Raw genomic sequence first — 22,178 nt, forward strand, 5'->3', positions numbered from 1 at the left:
TAAAATTCCAAATTTTGCCAATTTTCGCTCTTAAAGAAAGTGAAACTGAAAGGTTTCAAAATTTCGAACAATATGAGAAATCGTCTGAATAAGAATGTTTCAAAATGTTTCAAAAACTTCAAAAATTGGAAAAGACAATACAAAAGTCTGAATAAATTAAAAACAAAAAAAAATCACTAATAAAATCTTGAGTAAAGGAAGCGTCGCAAGTCTAATGCATTTACGTATTTGAAGGATTTCAAGGATCTCTAGCATGTGTACCGACCACAACAGCTTTGAATTAAAAAGCATTTGCATTATGAATTGTGTTGATAGCTTTGCATGATATTTTAAACTCGGTACTTATCGGAATTACCAGGAGATAAAAAGTCCAACACCTTAATTACATCGTTTTTTTCAATCGCACCGTATTTTCAACCAGAACAGAATAAAAGAAACGGCAATTTCTTAAATCATTACATCCGATGCCTAGAAAACTTAATATGAACCAACTCTTGAATATAACTTTACATTTGAATGGGCATTCACGAAATGGTTAAAAGACCAATAAGGTGCCAAAGCAAACATTTCTGACGAATATTGACGGGAGACTCTTTCAACGTGATCATGGATTTGTACGCACAGTGAAAGCAGAGTATTACGACACTGTGATATACAGGATGTTACTAAAAAATCTGTTGAGAGAAAAACTGTTTACAGAGAACAAGCGACGTTCTTAATTTCAAATGTTTCAGCCACACCTTGTATATAAATAGTACCGCATGTGCAATGAGCTGTAAATACAAGTAATACAAACATAGTGAAGTTAGCACACTTAGCACTTTTGCGAACAAATTTTCATTGCTTGTGGAATTATTAAATTTATTAGACCGACAACCATGGCGGCGCGGCACAAGTAACAGAAAAATAAACTGACTTATCTACCTGTATGCCTATGTAAACAATTTAATTACTTCTACCTATTTAAAGTCAGTTTTTAACACAGGTGCCGCGCGTCATTGTTCTTTAAATAAAAGCGTCGTTATTAAATTACTTTTTATTCGACTTTGTACAATGGTTTTGACATTCATACACTGTATAAAAACATGACTTAGGTTATGAACGCGTATGTTGTATAAAAAACTACCGTATTGATAAAAAAATTAAATACATTAACATCTATACTAGTCACGAAAACTAAGGTCTTTGATTTTCATTGCAGTTCGCTCCGATCTGTGTCTAAAAAGTGCACAGCACTTTTCCAGAGTCTCAAATGATGTCCACATCACTCACAATATCACTCTAAATTTTATCACTTTCATTGCTGCACTTCACATACGAAGTACGTTTCGAAAGAACAAGGAGAATCGTTCCATTTCAAGCCTTTGCCATCACGATTCCATAATTCTAAACAGTTTTCTTCTTCGCCGTTTTCGTACTGGAAGTTGTTGGGTTCACCGGCGTTCCAATTCGTGAAGGTGATGGGTCTTCCTGTTGACATCCAGAAGAAGTGGCCTTCGTCGGCCAAGTCGGTGCCGGAGGTCCAGAAGTGCTCGTGGCCCAACCCTAAAAACACAATTTTAAATCTCTGGGCCACTCTGTATACGTTATTGTTACATCGTTACTCGGTAAAAGTAACCTCTTACAACATGTTTAACGACTTTTATTACAAAAAGAGTCTTATTTTGGTAGGGTTACATTGACATTTCAGTACGGAGCCGAGTAACTACTTTCGAAAAAGGCCAAAAACCTGTTCCAAAAATTATCCCAGTAGGAAGCTCACGTTTTTATTTTTTTTTAACAGATTACAACGCACGAAGGTTGGTACCACAACCCATTTTAAATTTTTTAAATCGTAAAGAAAGACAAGACATTCGATTGATCGCGCACAGCAGCAAAAAAGTTACCTAACGGATGGGCGCGATGAGTGAATGTCATAGTGACAAGTTTTGTAAACATTCCTCAAAGTGTTAATCAGTCGCTAAAAGAGGTGTTAACAACAAATATATTTTAATGTATCGCTGAAATAAAACCAGACTCTTACCAAAATCTTTGATGTACTTTTCCAACTTGTCGTTCTCTTCCTGCGATGTTATACTAGCTAGATGCATTCCGTGAAACCTGCAGTACTGTGTGGCTCGAAAGTAGTTTGCCTGCGGATGGAAAATCGAAATTATTACTAATAGATTTCACAACACTTTGCTTACACCATATTATTCAGCCAAGCGCCAAAAAGACGAATTAAATTTAATAATTAGCACCTGCTTAGAGAATTTTCACAATCAACTAGTTCTTATTTAATAATATGCAATTTTCTGATATGTTGAAAACGAATTAATGATGGCAAAGTTGGTTAACACTTTGTCAAGTTTACGGACAATAACTGGCGACCAACTTTCACTTTCACCGGGAAAATTTTTGATAAGTGTCGACAACAGTTCAGTTTTGTTGAAGTAATTAGTACGTTTAACTGCACGTTGCATAAATTAAAACAATCTCAAAAATAAAAATAAAACATTAGCATACATCAACTTATTTATTGTAAACAAATATTTGCATAACATTAGGGATGTAATCGAATGTTTAATTTTAGCATAAGACTTCAACAAGTGATTTGACCTTTTAATAACTTCCGATGGCATAGATACCTCGAAACCTGTCAATGAACGAAAAAATTTCACGTATAAACCTTGCATACTTTGGAATGAAAGGTTTATTTATTTATTTCCGTATTCTTCGGGAACGACGTCATCTATGACTTCTTCTGTGGATCGATTTCTGAATGTATGGTGAAAAAATTCCGTTGGGACATTTTTTTCTTTAATTTGTAAATGTTATCTTTTGTCTCAAAATTTTGATTACGTGCATTTTTACTATTCTTCGCACCCTCGAAAGCTATAAAATTTGGATTTTTAAAATTTAAGAGAATTTTATTATTCAGGATTTTTTCAAATCACATCAAATTTACAAATTACTTTTATATTTTAAATTTTCGAGTTTATCCTCTGTCTTTTAGACTTTGTTAATTTTTTGTATTGTTCAAAGTTAGATTTTTTGTAATTCTGAAATTCTTCAAATTTTTATTCATATCCTTGAAGTTTTACTTTTTACAGGTGTTTGAAATTCTTGAAATCCTTTTTGATCCTTCATATTTCTCAAATCATTCATCAATGATTATTATCTTTCTCAATGCTTAAGTTGAAGAGTTGAAATAATTCTTAATTGAAAAGTGGAACTCTAACCTTCGAAGAAAAAATCAATCCAACTGTTTACAAGAAATTATCCTAAACTGACAATACTGATTGATATCCACCATTTTTAGAGGCGTTCCATGGCCAGCTTCAACTAATAATTTAATAAAAATTTATGACTCGACCTGACCCTGACCAATTTTTAATTTACTAAGTACTGCTAAAACCGGCAATTATAAATTTTACTAAATTAGTCGATGAATAATAATTCCGTATATTTTTAATTAAAACCACTTTCTGATTTTATTTATGTGCACAAAGCTCGTTAACAGTGTAGGTCCAAGAAAAACAACTTGCGAAATAAAAATCGACTATTATCGAAGTTCATTGCTTTGAAGGAATTTAAAGAAAGTTCTCCTGCTGGACTCAAAAAAGGTACTAATTAGTTCCCGCAAGTCTAAATAGCTATAAATCAAGAGGTCATTTTAGTTTAATATCAATAAAAGTTCACGTAATTTATCACACGTAGTAAGTTTACTACAGTGTTGCACTTAACTCTCTCCAACTTAATCTTTAACAAAACCACGTAACAGTCTTAGAACACAAAGAAAAAATAATCAATCAGTGCAGTTCTTTGAAAATTGGGGTTAAGGATGGTCATAAACGAAATGTGGATGTGTTAGATATTGTGTGGGTGTTACGTCACCTATTACATTGTGTCTGATCAGATAGACTCACAATTGAACAGAGAAATTTTCCGACCATGCTCTACACAAGCGTACAAATTTGTTACGTCTTCAGCCGGAGGGCCGAGCATTATGTTGCTTAACACTTAGCTATTAAGTTGCGTTGATGATGAAAAGTGGATGCATCAGGAGCTCAAAAATTAGAGAAAAATCAATTTTGGTATTGTATTTTCTACACGAAAGTACGAAGATCTTACTTTCTCATGGATTATCTCGTTACATAACACGTTTTTATATCGGTGATTGTTGTCATCTCTTTGTTTTGGCAATCAAGGAACATTTAGTAAGAATTGTTCACGGTGACTGTGCTTATTAATGTCCATTCTATTATTTGTTAACAATTTTTATTTCATCTGAAGTTGTTTACTTTAATTCATTTTAATTAAATCTTGATATTACCAAATGCCATCATGTCTTAAGATCAAGATTCTAATGAAAAGATGAAGAGGGTGAAGCAAACATAATAATTAGAGAACAAGATTTAAAAAGGTCAAGGAAATGATAGAATAACTAAAATAAAAAAAAGAAAATGTTAAAAAGTACACACAACTACAATTTGACTAAATCTTTCTTTAACTTTCACAAGATCCACCCGTGATATAAACGCAAACCTCAGAATTTCTTGTAAAACGTAAAAATTCTTGCGAGAGCGAAACTTTTATAAAAAATGAAACTGGAAAGTGAATTTGTTTACTTTCCAACCGCACATTTCTTTTAATTGTCATTGACCATCAAGTTTCGTGAATTTCCCATCAGATCCTTTTTTTCCACCTAGGAAAAGTTCATTCGTTGAATTTTCGCCAAATGTGCTTTTAAATTATCAATTAAAAGCTAATTTCCATAAAACCGAACCCCAGGATTCCGCTAATCCCACTTCTATATATGCGCATAATTTCTCTGTAAAATCGAACTTATGTAAAGCTCCGCTTACCTTGAAGAATATGCCCAAGTAGTATCGCTTTTCTCCGAGCTTAAGAAGAGGCATCGTCCATCTGTTTGCTGACGGCAAGGAGTCGTCGATGCAGTTCGGACAATCTGCAGAAACAAAACACATTAGTAAGAGGAACTAGAAGTAAACAATTCAAACCTGAGCTTTGAGCACCGCTGCGGACAGACGGTCCTGCGGAGCTAAATGCGCTCAGGATTACAGTCAGGAGCAAGCACCGAAACATCATCATGAAAAGGCAAGTGTAAGACTGCTGAAGGCGCGTCTGCTTGGCCCGGTGCTGCTGCGACCTTGTCGACAGAGAAAGTGGTTCTTGTAAAACCTACACTTGTCAGATATTCGGTGCTTGCTGCTTTTGTCGAGAGGATGAGGCTGCGAATGACCGCTGACATTGAGGATTTGAGGAAATTTGGACGCGGAGAGGAGGAAGGTCGCAGGAACTGGGTTTTAACAGAAACTAGACCATCTCAAAGAAGAAAAAGATTAATACAAATATGGGCATAAAAGCGCATTCCTTCATTTAAAGTTTTTAGGCCCATTCCAACTCAAGATCACTGATCATTTTATGGGAATTCCATTTTGATAGTCTTTCAACAAAGATGTCTCAAGGATAACACGAATCTGGTTGGGTTCTTCAAAGGAATTAAATCGTCTCGAACATCAATTAAGCTTTAGGGGAATAATATTTTAGTTATTTTATGACTAGTTTTTATTTTATCGTCGGTTTTGATCACATAGCGAAAGAACAAACAAGTCGGCATTTCAATGTTGCAAATTTGTTTTATTCTGTCTGAAGCATAACAAAAAGGCAACATGACGATGAATCTTTTATCGTTTCACATTTTAAAATAAATGGTAAGTATACTTGAGTGGAAGTGTCTCCAGACAACTTTCTAGAAAATATTGCTGTAATTACTTCATCTTCCACTTTGCCAAGTCGGAGTAATTAATTATTTCCAGTTGCAATTCCTTTTGTAAGTGAATCCGGAGCAATTGAAAGTTTGATGTAAGAAGAATTCTGGAAATGCAACCTGCGGAATGACACAGCAAACTCTCGATAACCGTGTTTTAATGATGCAATTGATTGATCTCAAATAGACCTTCACTTTGTCGTTATAGATATGTATGTCGACGACCAAGTCTACGTAATGTAAACGCAGCAGTTGAGCAAAGAAGTCAAAGATCAACCACACACAGTATGTAGTTTCAATTTCAGAATCCGCGTCTGAACTTCCAAGCGCCAAATTTAAAGTTTTTAAGAAAAATTTTCTTTAGTGTTAAAAAACCACTCCTTTACCACGATTTCCATCTTACTCCAGGATACGACTCGAGGTTATTTTTTTATAATGAGCCAACGAAACAAGTACCTGATTAGAATTGTAATTAATAATTCAAACAACAAAATTCGATCTAAAAATTTTTTTGCGCTATGATGTAAGCTCGTCGAGACCCACATTCCACAACCTTTTCCCATAAACACGGAATCTGAATGATTTCTCTTCAGTATCTTCCAACAGATCGAAACATGATGTAAGGTGCATCACATTAGTGCACATTAATTTTGATATTTAGCATGTGAGAAAAATGAGTGATTGATATAAATAACTGCAATAGTTTTCGATTTTTATGACCTTGTTAAGATACAAATTCTAGTCTGGGAAACAAACCATTTCGGGAACAAAATTATATTATCTATCGTCTTTCTGCTTTTTTCTCAAGTAACGTAACCTAATAATGTCGTTACTGTCAGCCTAATTGTATTTTAATTTCAACTCGACTTAATGTAGGTAGATCAATGCAATCTCGTTACATAAGTTTGCAATAATTTGTTTACGACGCGACGGTTGCAAAATGGGCAAGTTTGGTTGATACGTTTCTAATTTTGGATGAATTCTGGCTTCATCAGTTGGATGCATTGAAAGTTTTATCCGTTTCACTTTCACATGTATGCGACATTAATAATTTTGTGTTTTGTAGAAAGCCAGATTTTTTCGCTCATTCAAGTGAAATAATTACTACGTGGACGCAGCTCTTATAGTTATTGGGTGCATAAAATACAAAATTCTCATTAAATAAAAGACATAAAAATGAAAAGTGGGTTGGTAACTCGGCCTCGAGTTGGTAACGTAAAAATCCAAAAATAACAATAAAAAAAATTCAGAGATTACTAGACACACGACAATGACACAATGACAACAATGACTTTATTAACATATCACTATTCCAGTTCCGGTCTCAATACGTTTTAAAGCGATTTTTAAGTGTCTTATACATTTCCATATGATTTAAATAGTTCAGATTTGACATATCTCACATTGAACTGTTATCAAGTTGGTCTTCCATTAACGAAGTCTAGTATATCTATATCGCTATAATGTTTTTTGACGTCATTTGTGAGACCTACGTGAAACGATCTTTATCACAGTTATATAAATGAAAATGTTTGCCTGTTTATGTCACGTCAAATTGTTTTAAACTGACGGAGCTACCAATCTACGCAAAAATTTTACAGCTGCTGTTAATTAATTGTGCGTAATTAATTAGATCACTTCAATTAACGGAGTTTAATCTGTTTTAACGAACCGAAAATCTTTCAACATGACACCTTGAGCTACTGATTGATCGTATCTGACATACCCTTCAACACAGAAAAAACGTGATTAATGACTTATCATTGATTCCACATCCAAAAAGATCATCAATCAAAAAACATGCCTTCTACTTCCTCATCGTCATCGGTGTTATCATTGTAAAAAGTCACACGTTCAGACTCTCCGCTCTCCAATGTTTCCTGAGTTGTATTAAGGACGTCCTGTATATTATTAGTTGGTTTCCTCCGGGCCCTCGGTAAAATATCCCAGACCGTTGGTGCTTTTGATGGCCGATGGTTATTGGGAAATAAACGTTTTTCCAAGTAGTTTTGCAAAATCTGTTCAGTTATTTTATTCTGCCTGGCTATCTCCCGATAATCCAAATGATCCCCTGAAAGCATTAAAATGATCAGTGTTGTTTGTGGGGCAAATGTGAGAAAAATAAGAGTAAGAGAAGAAAGCGGTTAATTGTATATACAGGGTGGACTAACATGCAAGATTAGTTCTACAACACTGATTATTTTAATACAGTAGAGCACAAAGAAGAAAACACAGAAGAAAACGTGTTATTTCATACAAAATACTTATATCAAAGTGGTTGCGATGCATTCCTTTCATTATTAATTAGACATTAAATTAACGCTTGAATTTCTCAGTAAAGAATTTAGAAGAATCTCTTTACTTATAATGGAGATTACTTTTTCAACCATAATCATTATATCTAACCTTAACACCATTTCTTTGCTATTATTGATGATCATAATTACATAATTTAAATTATTACATTTACGACATTGGAATGTCTTTTGATTGAAACAAAAATACTCTAAATGATGAAATTTGATAGTGTCTGTGTCTATTGGAGTAATTAAAGAGCGCAACAACACCTACTTCAGACTGAACAATATAAATCAGTGATCAGTGAAAGGTCCGGTACTTTCAAGTATCTACCATTGGATTGTTTTTACTATTTTATTGTTTCATTAAAACGTTTTTAGCCCAGATTCCACTGAAAGTTTGCTCTAAGCTAATAGCGATTTCAGATATCGGACCCAGCAGGCCTTTCGATATTTTGACATCTTTCGATTGTGACAGACAGAGCTACCAACACTATTCAAATTCCTAATCCTGCTTTGAAAATATTTTTATGATTGAAAAAGTAAAAATTAACTCTAATCTTTATGACTATGGCCAATTAGAAAACTAGTTTGTACTAATCGTCGTAGATTTCCATGAAGAGTTCCGATTTTTGAACTAATTACTGAACTGGTTACCATAAATAAAGACATTAAAGATTTTAGTTAAAACATCGGTCCACAAGTTGGTACTTAAATTTCATTTGCATGTTGGTTCTTCTATCATTTATCAAAAGTTAAAATTTGAAAACCAAGTCAGTAGGATACAAATTAAACGCGATTTTTAATATTTACAAATTTATTTTCCCACATGCTGCGATTTTGATGGTATTTTTCAAGTTACGAGTTGTGTAATTTTATGGCTATCGTTATTACCGCTCTATTCGAATTTTCGAGTAAATTTTTTTCAGACATTATCTTAGATTGTTTGCATGCAGTATGCTCTCTAATATTCGAAGTAGGCTTTTTACATTTTGACATTCTGCAGAGAATGAGCTAACCGCAGAACTACCACAACACATTTCGAAATGCTTCCTATAAAAAGGGAAACTTCCAATGACAAACACTATACAAGTATCTGAAGATATCTAGATATTTTGCAAATGCAATAACCTTTTCATTTACATCTATTAACTGAAGTACCTGTATCATTGTATGTCAATTTAACTTACATGCTCAAACACATGTCGTAACATACTTACCTCTAATTGTTATTTATTAGTTCAAAAAATTAATCGAAACGTGAGAAAGCTAATCGTGCTGTTTTAAACTGTTTCATCATGAACTTCATTCCATTCCATCGATAAAGTGAAATTATAATTAAACTCTTTTATTGAATAAAAAAAAGTGCCACAATTAAGTAGGCTTTTAAGTTAAGCAGTGTGTTGGTAGCTCTGATTGGTTGACAGCTTTAACTTCTGCAGTGTCATTGTTAAAATGTCAAGTAGATGAAACCGACTGGAAGGGTTATTTCATTTTCTGCTACATTTATACGTTTATGGTCTACCCACAAATCATTTAAACTAGTTATTTATAATTGTACCCTTTCAAAACAATTACATGATGAAATTTCTGACCTATATGCAAAAATATTTTTCCAAAAAAACACATTTTTACTAAGTTATAGTAAAAATCTCTGTTGCATATTTCCGATAATTAAATCGATTTTAATTATAAATTAAATACAGCAACGTAATAATTGTATTTAAAATCACGGAGGAAATAAAGTCACGTGCACTTTGATGAATAATATCACTTGAATGCATTTATTACAGTTAAGAATGTTGTTAATTAGCACCAATCACAAAAAAAATTATAAACAAATACCGTTGTTAGTTATGTAATTGCATAACTGTATATAGAAATAAGTGCGTAAATGTTTTTTGACGCATTATTATTACATTATTACACAACCTTAGGTGCAGGTACTGTATCTACATATAGAGGTGGCTCACAAATAAGACTCGATAAATTAAGATCTTTAAAATTACAATGTTTAATTAAAAAATATATTTGGCACTATGACCGCAGTCAATTTTAAGATAAAGAGCAATGGACAAATTGTTTGGAGTAAAATTATTTTTCAGCAACTTTCAGTGACTGGTTTAAAGAACGGTCTATAATAATATACGGCAATCATTTATATTTTATTGTAAACATATGATTATTGTCGTAGACAAATTAAACTATAAACTAGTTTTAAATCTACTTTAAGATAACAACTAATTATTAGAACTAGCACTTAATAATTGATTTATTATTTATTTTTATAATTCACTGATACTAGTCGTGAGTCACCTGTTCAAAACGAGTTTACCAACTAGTTTTAATCAATCACTCTGTAGTCAATTACATATGTTTGTAAATTTTTAATCACCCCATTTCTAATCTCAATGCTGCTTGTTTTTTAAATCTGGTACCTTAATTATTTCAGATTTACCTATCGCAAATTAACATATCAGGATGTATAAAAACAAAGCCAGCTCTAATAATAAACGTCAGTTTTTTTCACGACTTTCTCTCATCTGTAAAAAATTGTCTAATCTCATTCCAACGTCATTCATAGACGATGTAACGATAATGAAGAAATTGAAAGCAAATACAAAATGTGTTAGTCTCAACTAAGGTTCTAATTACAAAATATGTCCTTTAGACTATTGCGATCTAGTTTCTAGTATCTAGTTTACTACACGAATAAATCGATCCCATAAACCACCGCCAAGGTAACACTCATTCTTCACTTGCTCTTGACTTTCATAGCTGTTGCGAAATATTTGTTTATATTCTCTATTGTGTTTGGGTGCTAATTTATGTAGATTACCTTTAAAGGTATCTTATTATAAACAATTCTTATCATTAAAGTTTATCGTCAGAAATTCGCGATGAACCACGCCCTTGTCTTTGACTAGTAGCCTTGATTTACATATTGAAAAAATTGAAAAGCTCGTAATTTATAGCTATAGAAGCACGTTCTTGAGATCAAGTAATTTCAATGATTGCATGTACGGGGAATGTTTGTAGTAACGTAATAATGAATATGTATCTAACGGCAATTATGAAAAACTTTTATTACAGGATACTGTTAGTCCACTGCGTTACATAATAATTTGCACGAAACTCACGTGTTTATAAGTGGTAAATATGTAAAAGACAACTCGATGGCGTCGAACTGAGAATTTATTTGTTTAAATGCTGAGTTCTTCTTTGTACGATATGATGACACAAAATTTTCCTTCAAATAACAACATTGAGTAATTGTCTGTCTAGTTCTTGTGTTATTCTTTGACACGTTGACATCAATTTTAGGTGTTTGAAGATTTCCAATGAAGGTGTTATTATACTATTTACCTTAACCGTTTTAGCCAAACTTGGCATTGTTCTTTCGAAACGTTCCGCTAAATTGACTTTAAATTAAGTATCGTCATTCTCATCAGTAAAAATATTTTTCATAAATTGTTACGACATAATTAATTAAATGTGAGAATTGCTGGAAGAAGCGCATGGTGTTGAGCTATGAGCGGACTAATTTTGGCACCTATTTTTATACCGAATGATTCAAGACGTTTAGAAAACATAAGACGTCTCAATTTGAGATTTGACTGAAGAAACTTCGCATCTGACGCCTTTGTCTTTTCATTCAATCAATTTTTTTCGGACCATTTAGTATTATAAATTCCAAAGTTTGCATAAATTTCCTTAGATTGTGTTGGAAAACTTAAATGTTATATCTCATAATTTACAACAAACATTTATTAACACACATCCAAAGGTCGCCATTTAGATCTATCAAAACTTACAATATTATTTAAGAAAAATGGTGATCAACCATAAGATGCAATATAAGGAAACATTGAAGGCTGTTATTAATATCTAATTAGATTACTATTCATATTTATTTTGATTTATGATCCACATTTTTGTGGCATTTATCTTTTTGTAATTACGAATTGCGAAAAAAAGATAATGTTAAGCTTCGTTGTGGAAAAATATGAGAACTGGTCTTCGCCATTTGAGACGACACTGGCTTACCTTCACATTCGAATATCTCACAACACGTACATTCCTCCACATTAGTGAAAATAAGGTCACTACAATTGCAGATGAACTGCAAATTAAGAAATTATAATTGTTCACAATTTCCTGATGTTAATTTGATCTTGACTTTTTAACAAAACAATTTCACAGTTTCGACATATTATTGACTATAATTTGGTATAATTATTATGTTTTATAGCACTTATGCTACATTTATAACTGATCATTGGAAAGACCTTTAGCATTGACATTTTTGGAAAATAATTATGTATAAATTATCACATAATGATGGATATGATTTGGTAACGCTATTTCCTGCTGTAATGTCAAGTGAAGCTTGTTCTTGCAGCGACTTTTCCAAATAAAGTATCTTTCTTTCGTATAAAACTTCAGGTTGTATCGAGAATTACTGGTGGTATAAATGTCGGATCTATTCGATTCAACGCGGACGTGGAAAAATCGAAGAAGCTTTTTTTTTAATTATAATATATTCTACAACTTAATTACACGTAATATTCAACAACTACATACAGCTTTCTTCTTCTCCTAAACGAAATGACAAAGAATGACGGAAGCCACACTGTTGTGTAACGTTTTATTCTGTTTAATTTCTATCCATCAATCTTTTGCATTAGTAAGAATAGTTCTTAACAATGAATAGGAATTCGTTGAATAGGCAGAGGCGTGACATTTTTATGATACAACAAATCAACACCCAACAGCAAATCTGATTTAATGAATTTTGAAGACAGTTACATCAGGTTTAGTGAAGCGGAACTGGAGACCTAGTTGAAAGGGAAACAATAACTGCTGGCTCATGGTATGATCTAACAAAACGAAATCGAGGTAGAACTGGATTTCAATTATTGTCCTGCATATGAAGGATCTGGAGGATCAAAAGGATCTAAAGGATCTGAAGGATCAAAAAGACCTGAAGGAGCATCTGAAAGATCTGAAGCAGGATTAAAAGGATCTAAAGAATCTAATCGAAAGAAACAGCTCCAAAAAGATGAAAAACCAGAAAATTTTTGCTTTCAATGATATCCTTGTGCTACCACTTACTTAAAAAGGTACATCTAATGAGATACTTAATTCTTACAATTATCTGTTCACTGCTGGGATAATTTTACTATTATTTTCTTTTCATGACAGTAATCTTACTAATTATTCTTCTTTGCAAATGTCGTCTCTGTTATTTAAAATACGACATTTTATACTCACTGTATAAAGTTTATAGCCACGTAATATGAAGCAATCAAATAAAAAAATTATCCTTTTTGACCTTTGGAGCATGAATTTATGACTGATTAGACAGTAATTTCTTTGTATCGTTTAATGATTGAATAGTCAAATGACTGTTATGATATTTCGATAACCATTTGTATTTTTGTTTGCACTTTTGACAAGGTATTATTTGAATACAATTGAGAAAAATCAATATACAGGGCGAATAATTCTGATGTAGTGTGCGATATTATTTTTAGATAAAACGATTTGCATAATAATTAATAATAATAGTACAATAAGAATATCATTACAAAAGCTATTATTTATTAATAACTTAATATGAAAGTGAAATAATGATTCATAAAGAAGGCACAAAGAAGACTACCCAAGAATGACTCACTCTGTATAAAACAGCAATTATTTTTTTTTGAAAATCCCAATCGATTCAATCAACTCACGAACGAAACAAGTCCATTATAAAGCACATTTTTCACGTTTATTGATATTCTAGTCAATTGCCAGTAAACATAAACTTTAAATTAAACTTGTTTCAGGCAGTTCGAGAGATAAGCCGATTTTTTTTTCATTGTAGTGTACACACATTTGAATTTATATATCAAAGACTTTGAGATCAACATCCTATAAATATTTGAAATTAGCATAAAACAACTTTTTGGGACACTAATCCTTTCAATAAAAAACCTAAACTTTTCTAACAGGTTAATGATCTTTTTATTTCGTAAGTGAAAATAATTTTCATTATCTCAAGTCGATTAAAATCTGACCAAACAGAATTGCAGGATGCGCAGCTGTAGAATTTACGCATTAACAATTTCAATTGTTACATTGTCCGAAAAATGAGAGTATAGCTCCTGAAGCTGCGTTTGTGTTTTTTCATGTCGGTAGGGTTACGTATACCACCTACGTGAAAAGCTTAGAATAAATTATTATTATTAGTAGTGACAACAATGTGCAAACTAATTAGAATATTTAAATCACTTATTACTGGGTAAATTGTAAATTAACTCCAACTTGTTGTGATTTGTTTCTATTGAATAGCTTTCATTTTTTAGCTTCCCTGTATTTTATTACCGGAGAATGGCAACTGTAATAAGAATGAATATTATTTCACAGAAATTGAATATTGCATTACTGATTCAGGAAACGATCAATCGGTGATTGAGGGAAAATTTATGTTAATTTTAAGAAGAAATTAGCGTCAGGTATTCTAAGAGTAAAAGTGATGCTTTTGAATTTTGTTAAGCATTTAAAAATAAATTTGCCATTAATAAAATAGACAGACAAGAATAAATTTTCACTTGGAGCTCGACTGGAACAGATCTCAATTTAGGAACGACATGATTATTCAATTTGGTCTTAAGAATTTAGTCGTTGCTTTAAAAAAAACTGTTATATAACACAGTTGAACAAGAAATTGCTAATTGCATTTTGTTACCATTTTTGTCAACTAATTGATTAATGACCGTTGCTAATTAATTACAGCATATAGTTCATACGGTTAATCGGTCGTTGTAATTAAAATTTTAGTTCGTTTGTATTAACTTAATTAGACATACCTACACCTGAGCTCTGAAATAACTTTTTTTTTTAAATTCGCTTAAGCTTTTCGAAATGTCAGAGGTTCATCAGAGAATCAGTTTCTAATAACGTTTTTTAGCTTTGACACTTTCTCTGTATCTCAATATCAATAATAAATTCTACACATGGAATCATGTGTCAACGGAAAATAAATCGTAGAATTTAAAACGTGCGTTGAAATAAATTCGGTTTTGCCATTTTAGGGTCAAGTTACAGCAAGTTAGGAAAATGGAAAGTGAAGTTAATCCGGGAGATCAAGCGGCAACAGAGATGCTGTTGCATACGGCAGATGGTGTACACACAGAGTTACCAACACAATAATATACTCTACAGGCTCCCAAAAGTAGGGTAATGCATGCCTAAAACAGTCTCCAAAAAAATATATAGCTGCTTTCAATGGCTCCAAAATCAAAGTAAGTGTGTTGACAGCTCACTCTGACATTTGAAGGTAAATTATTAAAAATCATGCAACGACTTCATTTTTTAGTTGTTCCTCATGTCAAAAAATGATAAATAACAGGGCTAACAACATGTAAAAAATGCAAGGCCTACCAGACGCATTTTATTTTAGATCATACTAAGATAAACCTGCTAGATTAGACGAGACTATAATTGGCCGCGTTTTATTACATAAAACTGGCTAAAATTTCTTTATAATCTGATTTAATAGAAAGATTTTAATCTGACGCTATGTGTATAATAGCAATGATTTCATTTTTCTTGAGTACTGCTCCATATTTTCTCTCGTGGGTGGAACATAAATGTAAAAAAAAATTCACTTTGGTCGATTACACAATATTTAAAAAAAAAAGGAAAATTGTAACTTTATTTCATGCAATAAAAGCACACTGTTGTGTATAAGCATAATAATAATCTAAAGTGCACTTTTCACTTTTTCTTTCCGTTCAAAGGATGAAAATTGATTGAAAAATGGTTTATTTATTGTAATTTGAAATTTATGTAAAGTATTAATTTAAATTCAATTTTACGACAACATAAATTTTCGAGGGAAAGTAAATGGTAATTGTCTACTTTAATTGAGCATTAACATCCAAATTCAATGACTTAATACTAACATATTATGTTGACAATACTGAAAAACAAAGTTTTCAAAATTTAATTTGAAATCTAGTACTTCAGTGGGCATTGGGCGCTGGTAAGTGAAAGTATATTTTGAAACTGTCAAATATGTACCACATGTTGGTTCATTACAACAATGTAAATTTGGTAAGTGATGTTGAAATGAGAAATTTCTTTCTGAAAAATTAGAAAATGTCAATAACTAAAAGAATCTTTGCCAAATCTTAGGTACCAAACTTACTACAATTTGAATTTCACATTTTGGACGAGGAGTGATAAAATTTATGTTACAACTTAACTTTATACTCGAGACGTTCAGTCTCAAATTGTTAAAATGTTACTCTAATTTCAACGAAAATAATTTTTGACACAAATACACAGTCCCATATTTAACTAAGTATTTCGTCAACAATTATCAAATTAAATTTTCTAGTTAAAAACTCATTTGCATGACATTTCAATTTTTATAGATGTTTAACGATGACCGGATATCGCAAAAAGCAATTTGCGAACTGGCTGGTATTTTTATGAGTAACCACATTAGAAAGTTACATAACGCTACAGTTAGACCACACAAATTTCACTTTTAAATTTTCATCTGAAAAATCTAAAATAAGATTTTTGTCTTGTTTTGGTCTTGATAAAAAATCAGATCATTTTAAAAGATCAAACGCAGACCACATTCCTTGCTAAACACGCATCAGATAAAATCTACTCAAAACCAAACCACTTTTCGAAAAAAGTAATTGTTGTTGGGACGAAGGTCGTCTTGTTACTTTACCACACCGGTGAGACGAAAAAATTTCAGAACTTGAGAGGTCACAGTGAATCGTTTGACACATTTAAAAAATCAATTGCACAGAAGCGAAGATCAATGTCAGGGTTCGTATTTAATAAAAAATCGAAAACTGAAATGTCACTGTGTAAATAAACAAACTTTCTTGAATGAAATCACTGGAGTGATAAATGTGAGCAAACTGTTTCATTCAATTTAAATTTAAAATTAAAGATTTAAATTTCAATTTAGAAATAAGAACAACCGGATTTTTGTAATTTCGGTAGCGCTTTTCCTGTTTTTGTTTTTTGCTTCATATTTACATGCTTTTTACTCTATAAGTTTAAGTAAAGTTTTAAGTTTATAAGTAAAGATTTTACTCACCATTCCTGAAGTTATTTCCGGAAGATCCAAAAGCGCACTGTAAAGCTAACACAAAAGCGAAAATTCCGACTATGTACGTCTGCATTTTGGCGCACTTTATTTCGATGATGCACGCGACACGAACGAAACGTTGCGCTACAGTCACTGAACACGACAACAGTGGGAAAGTGTCTTAGCAGGAAAGTGGAATACGAGAGTACTACTAGTCTTGGAGCTTTCATTTCGGAGCGGCATCCTTGACTTGGGGCATTTGAAATCCAATCAGAAGAAATGGGATGAACAAGGGTCTAGGAACATCTGTGTCACGGCTTATCTTTCAGAAAAATGGAAGTTTCAAAATTCAAAGATTTCGTGGCATTGTTTGTTTGAAGGTCGGCGGTTAATAGTGAGGAATTGATTTCAACATCTTCTTAAGTGTGATATTTTGAAATCGCTGTGAGATGTGAAATGGACGGGAAAAAGAGCACTTTTACTTATACTTGTCTTAAAAAGTTGATCTAAATTTTTTAACTTCCTTGGAAAATCAATTTGACCCCAGAAAAACTTAAGATTGTGGTTTGCCCTGCTTTTATCGTTACTCGATATTGATGGAAATAACACAATCTTTGATTATCAATTACTACAGTTATAATTTAAAAATCGTGAAAGTGCAACCATCTACAGTTGAGTAGTTGCTAGTATTTCATTACTTTGCTATAACATTACAGTCCAAATTGATTGCATTCAATTACCCGTTTATTACTTTTTTTTATTATAATAGAGTTTAAATAATGCACTTTATAATATGTAAATACTCAATAATATATTAAAGAAAAGGAAAATACAAAACAAGTCTCAGCCTATGCAATTTTTAAAGTCTCAAAAACAGTCTTTACCCGAATTTTTAGTAAAAAAAATGTCAAGCTTCATAAATATTAGCTTTCAAAAAAATGCAGAAGCATGACTAAAATTTATAATTCGTGGCTGTAGATTAATTTTTGTTTTGTTGTAATCTCGGTTCCGTAGAAATAACTTTTGAAGGTGTCATTTTCCATAAATTTCCCACATTAAAATTGAACCAAGAACACTGATAAATTTAGTATTGTGCTTTAAATTTAGATCCGACAACAGATATATATAGAACCAGTTCTTTGATTTTTCTACAGTCGAAATTTGCAAATTTTCGGAAAAATTTATTACTAAAACTATGCCAAACTTCTGATATCGAAATCTCGCTTATTTTTTAGAGTAAACTTCAGTTATTATACATCAGTGTACGCAGAATTTTAGGCATATTCCAAATCTGGGATTTAAATTTAGATCCGACAACAGATAACTGAGTTATGGCCAATCAAAGTTTCGGAAAGTTGATTTTCATTTTTCCTCAATTTTTTTTTCCATAAATTTCCCACTTTAAAATTGAACCAAGAACACTGATAAATTTAGTATTGTGGTTTAAATTTAGATCCGACAACAGATATATGTATACAGGGTCCGGCAACACTTGTGTCCACCCTCAAAATCATCTTTAATTTTAAAGTTACAATTTTGAAAATTTGCATACGCTCATAGTTGACAAAGCTCTTGAAGCTGACGCAAAAATTTGTTTGTTATCACGGTTTGGTTGGCGTCGCGACGCCTAAGAAGTTTAATTTTTAGCGATTTTTGAGTTTTTGCGAAAATATTCGCAAATTCAATTTTTTTTCAACATAACTGTGATACAAATATCTGAGTTTTTATTTTAAATCTAATGCAAATTGTGTTTAAAATTTGCGAAATAAACGCTGTTTTATCAAGTTAGTTTTCAAAATTATGACAGCGCAGCGGCAAACAACGTTTACACCAAAATTTCACAAGTCACTTCATTCACTCTTATAAAGGTTAATTTTGATTAACACGGGCATGGCGCACTTTATGGACACCAGAAATCGTTAATTAACATCGACAAAGCGACAATTTCACCAACTAAAACTTTTGTTACAATCTAAAGCGAGCCAAAGGATAGATGTCATTTGTGACACAAGATGCTGACAGATGGGTGTAAACGTAGTTCCTAATTTTGACGTAATGAAATTGGAAACTAACTTGATAAAACCAAATTTTTTTCTCAAATTTTGAAGACAATTTGCATTGAATCTAAAATAACAACTGAGATATTTTTAACATATTTATATTGAAAAAAAATTAAATTAGAGGTTTATATCACAAACCCTCACAATTACCTAAAAATTACATTTTTAAGGCGTCGCGACGCCAAAACTATCGGTGATGAAAAACAAATTTTTGCGTCAGCTTCTAGAGCTTTGTCAACTGTAAGCGTATGCAAATTTTCAAAATTTTATCTTTAAAATTAATGACGATTTTGGGGGTGGACACAAGTGTTGCCGGACCCTGTATAGAACCAGTTCTTTGATTTTTCTACAGTCGAAATTTTCAAATTTTCGGAAAAATTTATTACTAAAACTATGTCAAACTTCTGATATCGAAATCTCGCTTATTTTTTAGAGTAAACTTCAGTTATTATACATCCGTGTACGCAGAATTTTAGGCATATTCCAAATTTGGGATTTAAATTTAGGTCCGACAACAGATAACTGAGTTATGGCCAATGAAAGTTTCGGAAAGTTGATTTTCATTTTTCCTCAATTTTTTTTCCATAAATTTCCCACTTTAAAATTGAAGCAAGAACACTCATAAATTTAGTATTGTGCTAACTATTGTACAACCAGTTTTTTATTTGAAGCAGTTAATACTTGTTCGGATTTGTTATGCGTATTAAATTTGTCAACAAAGCCGTTTTTACAAAAAAAACATTTGTTACAATATGAAGATTGTTTAATTAAAAAGTGTAATTTAATTGGAGTTTAGGTAAACAATACAGAGAAAATTCGTATAATTAAAAAAAATAAAACTCTAAATTTGGTTAACGGCACAGAAAGCAGAAATTAAAAATTTTCAGAAACTACCTGCTTAAATCTAGAGGATTTGAAAATTTCCATACCGCGCAACAGTGCAGCCACTTTTCTAAAAACTCCCTAAAAAATCGTAACTTTAGCCGCAACCGCCACGTCGTTCCGTTAACCACCAACGGATTAGAAATGTCTTGTTATTAACAACATTTTGTGGTTATATTTACACTAGTTTCTTAAGCATAATCCGTTTTAAAGTGATAAATGGCCGGTTTTACGGAAGCTGCATTTGCTAAAAAATTAGCAGACCTAAACAATTCTTCGCAAAGTATTCAAACCTTATCTTTTTGGTTAATACATCACAGAAAACATTTCGCCACAGTTGTGAAATTATGGAGCAAAGAGCTTTTAAAAGGTAATTATGAACAAAGCTTTTAAAAATAATCATTAATTTATATTTTAGCGAAAGATAGTAAGAAACTCACGTTCATGTATCTTGCAAATGATGTAATTCAAAATAGTCGAAAGAAAGGGCCTGAATATGGACAGGAGTTTGGTCTTTATTTAAAAAAGGCATTTGAGCACATGTCTGAAGCTGAAGACAAAACGATAAATAGTTTGGAACGATTGTTGACAATTTGGAGTGAAAGGGGAATTTATAATGAATCTCAGATTACAGAGTTTCGAGGCGCTTTAAGTATGATTTTTTGGCTATTTTTCTCTATTGCTTATGCATCTATTTTTTGCAGAGAAAGATGGTCCCCCAGCCAAGAAAGTTAAATCAAATGACGTAAAACCGGCTTCCAAAGACAAGAAAAAGTCTGAACATGAAATTACCGTCGAGGTACGTTTGCAAAGGTAATGTCATATTTTTCTAAAATATTTTTAAAGGTGGATGGAATGGTTGAAACACACGTGCATCTGAGCCCCCACACACCGGCGGGAGATCCACCTGAGCCTGAAGAACTAATCAAAGCTATTCAGGACCTAGAGAATAATATAGCCTCAGCGGACGAAGGCGTTCGTCAACGAATTGCGCAACTACCTACTTCAGTTACTGAAATTTCCTCAATAGTCGCCATCCAAGGTAACTTCAAAAGAGCTGTATTCTCTTTCACATCAAACAATAAAAAATACAACTGGAATAGGCATTGAAAGCCTGAAGTCATGTCGCTTCTAAGTTCACACTAATTTTTTTACGTCTCAAACATGTAATATCTTTCAAATTATATTTCCAGATAAAGAACAAGCGGAAAAATTGAGTCAGCAGGTAAATGAAGCGGTTACATTATTAAATGAATACAACAGCCGTTTGGCGTTGGAAATGGAGCATCGTAAGAAAGTTTCTTCCATGATCAGAGATTTTCTTCAAGTTCAACAGGAGCTTTTGGCTCAAGCTGAGCAAAATCTAGAGGTGAGCATATGAAAGCTAGCAAGTATAAACTAAAAATTTTTCTTTTAGGAATATCAAGACAAATTAATTAAAGTATACAATGTTCGAAACGAACTAAAGTCTCATATCCAAAATTTACCAGATCTGACTCAACTGCCAAACGTTACAGACGGCTTAGCACCATTGCCATCAGCTGAACATTTATTTATGCCTTAAATCAAGCTGTGATTTCTTTTAAACGTTTTACAAAACACAGCGTGCGCGCACTTTGCAAACAAATAAGTGTTGACTGGCATTAGCTGGATTTTCTTTAGTGATACTGTATGGTTTCAATTATACATATTTATTCAAGCACAGGGTGCTATAGTTGTAGAGTGATGTTATTAACGAAACAGAATTGCGATTATTCTTGAAAAAAAAAATCAGTGTCAATCAGAAGGAAGTTGTTTAATATTCATCTATATACACATTTCTGTATAAAATTCTAAGCTCATTTATTAGTCTGTTACAAAAAACATAAATGTTATATACTAGTCTTGAAAACAAAAATGTGCTTGTTTATTGTGTTTTGATAATTTTGTGGTAAATCGTTCTCTTGACCAGTAATTTAAAATTTTAATTTGTACATTTATTCATAATGACTTAGAATGTTGACTTTGACTGCAATAAAGAAATTCAAATTCAAACTGTAGTATTAATGAAATCGGTA

General features: G+C 32.1%; 2 protein-coding genes across 2 annotated transcripts; one reads left to right on the plus strand and one right to left on the minus strand.

Moving 5' to 3' along the window:
• Window positions 1-1,021: 1,021 nt before the first annotated feature.
• On the minus strand, window positions 1,022-17,380 carry tfc (Brevican core protein triforce). The gene is made up of 5 exons (XM_088030350.1): window positions 17,189-17,380; window positions 7,578-7,844; window positions 4,848-4,951; window positions 2,024-2,132; window positions 1,022-1,545 (listed from the first exon to the last, which is right to left on the minus strand). The coding sequence occupies exons 1-5, from the start codon at window positions 17,271-17,273 to the stop codon at window positions 1,298-1,300; spliced, it is 813 nt and encodes a 270-aa protein (XP_087886476.1). The 5' UTR covers window positions 17,274-17,380; the 3' UTR covers window positions 1,022-1,297.
• A 2,846-nt stretch (window positions 17,381-20,226) lies between these two features.
• LOC148179359 (regulation of nuclear pre-mRNA domain-containing protein 1B) lies at window positions 20,227-22,155 on the plus strand. Its single transcript, XM_088029443.1, has 6 exons — window positions 20,227-20,491; window positions 20,540-20,773; window positions 20,826-20,920; window positions 20,968-21,163; window positions 21,315-21,490; window positions 21,539-22,155. Exons 1-6 carry the CDS (start codon window positions 20,341-20,343, stop codon window positions 21,683-21,685), a joined length of 999 nt encoding a protein of 332 aa, XP_087885569.1. The 5' UTR covers window positions 20,227-20,340; the 3' UTR covers window positions 21,686-22,155.
• The last annotated feature ends 23 nt before the right edge of the window (window positions 22,156-22,178 follow it).

This window comes from Gnatocerus cornutus, chromosome 2, assembly GCF_029298725.1.
Source record: "Gnatocerus cornutus isolate USDA-ARS CGAHR chromosome 2, icGnaCorn1.1, whole genome shotgun sequence".
NCBI classification, from domain to species: Eukaryota; Metazoa; Arthropoda; class Insecta; order Coleoptera; family Tenebrionidae; genus Gnatocerus; species Gnatocerus cornutus.

Bases quoted from the DNA above. Each gene is read 5' to 3' on its own strand.
- tfc (XM_088030350.1), bottom strand. From the start codon at position 17,273: ATGCAGACGTACATAGTCGGAATTTTCGCTTTTGTGTTAGCTTTACAG. The intron at 4,952-7,577 runs GCATGTTTTTTG...TTGTTTCTGCAG, and splicing joins TGACGATGAGGAAGTAGAAG to ATTGTCCGAACTGCATCGAC. The intron at 1,546-2,023 runs GTAAGAGTCTGG...TTGTGTTTTTAG, and splicing joins AAAGTACATCAAAGATTTTG to GGTTGGGCCACGAGCACTTC.
- LOC148179359 (XM_088029443.1), top strand. From the start codon at position 20,341: ATGGCCGGTTTTACGGAAGCTGCATTTGCTAAAAAATTAGCAGACCTA. The intron at 20,774-20,825 runs GTATGATTTTTT...TATTTTTTGCAG, and splicing joins AGAGTTTCGAGGCGCTTTAA to AGAAAGATGGTCCCCCAGCC. The intron at 21,164-21,314 runs GTAACTTCAAAA...TTATATTTCCAG, and splicing joins CTCAATAGTCGCCATCCAAG to ATAAAGAACAAGCGGAAAAA.